Raw genomic sequence first — 5150 nt, forward strand, 5'->3', positions numbered from 1 at the left:
TAGCAACAACAACAATATCAACAGCAGCGGCATCCTGCGGCACCCGATCAGCCTGTATCATGGGATGGCCAGCAGGTACCATGTAACAGCCAGCAACAACCATTTAACAGCCAGCGAGTGCCAGCCAACGATCAGTAGGTCCCATACAACAACCAGGAGATTCCGAGGAGCAGCTAGCGGCTACCTCCTCAGAACAATGGTTCGAATAATGAAGACCCACCTTGCCCACCAGTATGTAGTCAGATTTAGGTCCCAGACAGAGTGGACCCAGCAGCTCAGAATGAGCAGGCCCCCATAGAGAGCCATGCCGAAGTTCTTGTTGGGACCAATATCACCAGCTCCACCGAATGCACCAGGAGGAAGAGCAAGAAGCGCACACACATGTAGGAAGAAAGGTATAGATCGCCTGCACAAGCAGCGAAGCCTGACATTGGGAAAGTAGTGTAGCGACTAGCAAGATGATCTCCCTCTTAGAACCACCCAGTTTGACACGTGAAACCCTGCTAGCACCTGAAATTCTTAAAGTGTCGTGTCCAAAGAACTCCTAAGCCCCAACTTTGGAATCCTATAGGGGAAAGACAGACCCAGTGGAGCATGCAAACAGCTTTCAAGCCCCCATGCTCCTCAATGGAGCAAATGATGCCAGCATGTGCATTGCATTCCCCACAACACTAAAGGAAGAAGCCTGGCTTTGGTATTCTAGATTGACACCTAGATCCGTCAAAAATTGGGATCAGTTCGCTAAGCTTTTCATCAATCACTTTGCCACAAGTAAGAGACACTCCAAGTCTGCAACCTGCCTATTTAACATGGTCCATAAGTCAAATGAAACGTTAAGAGACTACATCAGGAGGTTTGATATGGAGCGCTTGCAAATTCCTGACTTGGATCCTGCTGCACAACTTACAACATCAAAGAAAGGAGTGAAGCACTACAAGATCAAATGGGAGCTTGAATTACATCCACCAGCTACTATGGATGCATTCCTTTATGTAGCCCACCAATTCATCAAGGCAGAAGAAGTAGTGGGATTAGAGTCGGACCAAAATGGGAAAAGGAAGTGAACTAAAGAGGAAGCAAGTACAAGTAAGACCAAATGGAGGAGTAAATCTCCCAGGAGGAGCAAATCTCCAAGAAGCAGGTGCAGCAACTCGCCATGTCGAAGGAGGAAATTGCTAGCCAAGAAGACGAACAAGCGATCAGCCACTCCACAAGCATATATCAGAACATTCACCCTATTGAATGCGAAGAGGAAAGAAATTTTGATGTAGATAAAGTCCAACACTTATGTGAAATGGCCCTCCAAGATGAGGGGGGACCAATCTATGCAAAACCCAAATAAGTATTGCCATTTCCGCAAAGACGTTGGACACGATACTGAGCACTATTGGAATTTAAAGAATGAAATTGAAGACCTCATCAAAAGAGGCTATTTGAAGCATTCCATCAAAGATGAACGACAACTTGAAGCAAAAACTAGTAGGGAGGTGCCCCAGAATGACAAGCAGCTGGAGCCAATTCCCTAAAATCGACAGTCACAAGAAAGGCAAGTCCGGGGGACCGTAAATATAATTACTAGAGGATCGGTAATAGTAGGTTGCACCACGTCAGCACGATAGAATGTTGTAAGAGAATTATAGCAAGAGGATAATCATCCATGCAAGCACCCTCGAAAGGAGGAGGTAATTTATTTTACAGAAGATGATATGCGAGGGGTCCAATACCCACAACGATGCCCTAGTAGTGAAGCTACTAATAAATGGCTTTAAAGTGAAGAAGATCTTAGTGGATTCAAGCAGCTAGATAGACATTTTGTTCACAAAAGCCTTCAAGAGAATGGAATGTAGTAAAGCCAACCAGCAGCCCGCTGACATACCGTTGATGGGATTCAATAGCGAGGTAGTTCACCCTATTGACAAGGTAAGAGTGCTGATTGAGGCAGGCTCGCCACCCCATACAGTGCGCTTTGAGCATGATTTTCTAGTGTTTGTCGCCTTGTCACCTTACAACACAATTTTGGGATGACCGATCTTACATGCATTGCAAGTTGTGGTCTCAACATACCACCTTGCATTGAAATTCCCAACGGACACAAGTATAGGTGTGCTACGATGAGACCAACTGGAATCTCGGAAGTGTTATATAGCTTTGCTGAAAGCCAAGGGCAAGATGACAATTGATATCGACCTGGAACCACAACTAGAACGGAGGAAAGAGCTCGTCCGATCGAGAAAACCAACGTAGTGTGGATCTCCAGAACTGAACCTAAGAAAACGCTCTAGATTGGAACTCGCCTGAAAGAACCCCTGCGATCCGAACTGGTAAGCTTCTTGTTAAATAACTTAGATATTTTTTCCTAGTCAGCAGCTGAGATGCCTAGTATAGACCCCATTTTGATAACTCATAAACTTAATATTGACCCTACAATTAGACCCGTCCAGCAAAGGAAGAGAAACCTTGCCCTGAAAAGGTTGCACATAGTGGACGAGGAGGTGGGGAAGCTGCTAGCAACAAACTTCACTAAAGAAGTCCAATACCTGAGCTAGATTGCCAATCCAGTCCTAGTAGAAAAGGCAAATGGCAAGTGGAAAATGTGCATAGACTTTATAGACCTAAGCCGAGCTTGCCCAAAGGACATCTTCCCCCTACCCAGCATAGATTGCTTGGTGGATGTGACCTCAGGATTTAAGCTACTCAGTTTCATGGGTGCCTACTTAGTCTACAATTAGATCCTGATGGATTCGGAAGACCAAGAAAAGACCTCTTTTATCACTAAAATAGGCCTGTACAGCTACAAGGTCATGCCTTTTGGTTTAAAGAATGCTAGGGTGACCTTCCAGCAATTAGTCAATTCTGTCTTTTCTAATTTAATTGGTAGTAAAGTGGAGTGTTATGTAGATGATATGGTTGTAAAAACACTTTTTTCAAAGAATTTGATTTCTGATTTTAATCTTGTGATCAATGTTTTAAGAAAACATAATTTAAAATTAAACCCAAACAAGTGTGGTTTTGGTGTGACCTCAAGTAAGTTCCTGGGTTACATTGTTAGCCAACGTTGCATAGAGGCCAATTCTAAAAAGATCCTGGCTATCCTAGACTTGAGGCCACCCAACTCGATTAAGGAAACCCAAAGACTAACAGGACGAATAGAAGCTTTGAACCGATTTATGTCTAAATCAACTAGGAAGTGTCTTCCTTTCTTAAAAGCTATAAAAAAAATCAAGCTTTTGAATGGACTAAGGAATGCCAACTCACCTTTGACAAGCTAAAGTAGTACCTCAACTTGCCACCCCTACTGACTAGGCCAGAGATTGGAGACAAGATTAACTTTACCTCTCCACGAGCAACGAGGTAGTTACCTCTGTCCTATAAGAGAGGTAGATAAAATGCAGCAACTGGTGTACTATGTAAGCAAAGTTCTCCACGCCGCTAAAACAAGGTACTCCAACATAGAAAAGCTTCTTTTGCATTGGTGCTAGCCGCTCGAAAGCTAAGGCCCTACTTCCAAGCCTACACCATTGTACTACTAACCGATCAACCTCTGAAGCAAGTCCTTCATAAACCTAAGGTCTTAGGGAGACTTACCAAATGGGCAATCAATCTCAATAAATACGGTATCCAGTATAAACAGCACATAGTGATAAAAGCACAAGTCCTGGTAGACTTCATTGCCAAGTGTACCTTTAACTCGCCATCGCCCGAACCGATAGAGCTAGAAGCAGAAGCCTCATCCAGCACGACACCTCCCCTAGCTCATGAGATAGGAGGTTGGGACGAGGAGCCCTAGATTCCTCACATGGATGACTCATTCAACCAGGGCGAAAGTAGAGCTGGGTTAATGCTACATGGACCTAGTGATGTAAAGCTAGAGTACGCACTCCAGTTCCAATTTCTAGCTTCAAATAATGAGGCCGAATACAAGGCACTACGAGTAGGCTTGAGACTAGCAAAAGAGGTGGGAGCTAAACACATAATCATCTGTAGCGATTTGTAGCTCATCGTGAATCAGGTTAATGGGGACTATGAAGCCCGAGACCCCTCCATGGCAGCATACCTCGCCAAAGTATGGGAACACCTTCCCAATTTTGACTCTTGGTACCTCCAATAAATTCCGAGATCGGAAAACACAGAGGATGATGCCTTTCTAGACTAGCGAGCACAATTGACTCGATAAAGAGAACTATCTATATCAAAGAATTACCTCACCCTTTGATAAAAAGAGGGGGTGAGGAGGCCGTCAACATAACCAACATGGAGCCAAGCTGGATTAACCTAATCTACAATTACTTGAAACATGGAACGCTACCGACAGAAAAGAATGTGGCTCGCCGAATAGAACAACAAGCAACTCGCTACGTGATAGTAGGAGAACTGCTCTACCATAGATCCTTCACACTACCTTATCTATGGTGCCTAAGGTGAGCTGAAGCAAGCCAAGTTCTACAAGAGATCCATGAAAGTCTTTGTAGAGGACACATGGGGGGCATAGTCCTCACTTAGAAAGCCTTGAGATAAGGATACTACTGGCCACTGATAACCCTGAATTTTGATGCCTTAAGGGCATCAATTCAGGTGTATTTTTGGCCTTAGATTAGTCAAAGTGTACCCTTTTTCTAGTTAAAATCAATTGTGTGACCTCTGAGGGTTTCTGTGCAAATTATGTAGAAAATTGGGAAGTTTTCTAGGCTGAAGTGCAGCTCTTGGGAAGCTAGTGTGAAGACCAGCTGAGAGAGGGGTGTTTTGTAAAGAACTGAGAACAGGAGGGCGCCTCCTATCTGCTGAACCCAGTTGGCGCCCATCCTATTGTATTACCATGCTCCCCACTCCTTAGCAAACCCTAGGGAGCCTTTTTAACCAAATCTTTTCACTCTTAGCAAACCCTAGTCGCCCCTAGGTGTTTAATCTCCACCCTCCACCTCTTTTAATCTCAACCACCCATTTTAGGGCTCTCCTTTATAGCTTTTAAACCCTAGGGACCACCTATTCCACTAATCCTCACCATTCAGCCCCTCACATCAAAATCTCAGCCACTCTCTCCATCTTATATCCCAACCATGCAATCTAGGCCACCCCCTATTCTTTTAATCTAAACCCTTCAACCCTAGATGTTCTAATCTACACCCTCCATTTCTAGGAGCCCAAAACTTAGC

The 5150-nt window shown here is 44.3% G+C and overlaps 1 protein-coding gene across 1 annotated transcript; it reads left to right on the forward strand.

Moving 5' to 3' along the window:
• The first annotated feature begins 617 nt into the window (after positions 1 to 617).
• On the forward strand, positions 618 to 1064 carry LOC148802595 (uncharacterized). The gene has a single exon (XM_088897937.1). It carries the CDS (start codon positions 618 to 620, stop codon positions 1062 to 1064), a length of 447 nt encoding a protein of 148 aa, XP_088754063.1.
• The last annotated feature ends 4086 nt before the right edge of the window (positions 1065 to 5150 follow it).

Source organism: Nelumbo nucifera, chromosome 2, assembly GCF_055504915.1.
Source record: "Nelumbo nucifera cultivar China Antique chromosome 2, China Antique-T2T, whole genome shotgun sequence".
Lineage (NCBI taxonomy): Eukaryota > Viridiplantae > Streptophyta > Magnoliopsida > Proteales > Nelumbonaceae > Nelumbo > Nelumbo nucifera.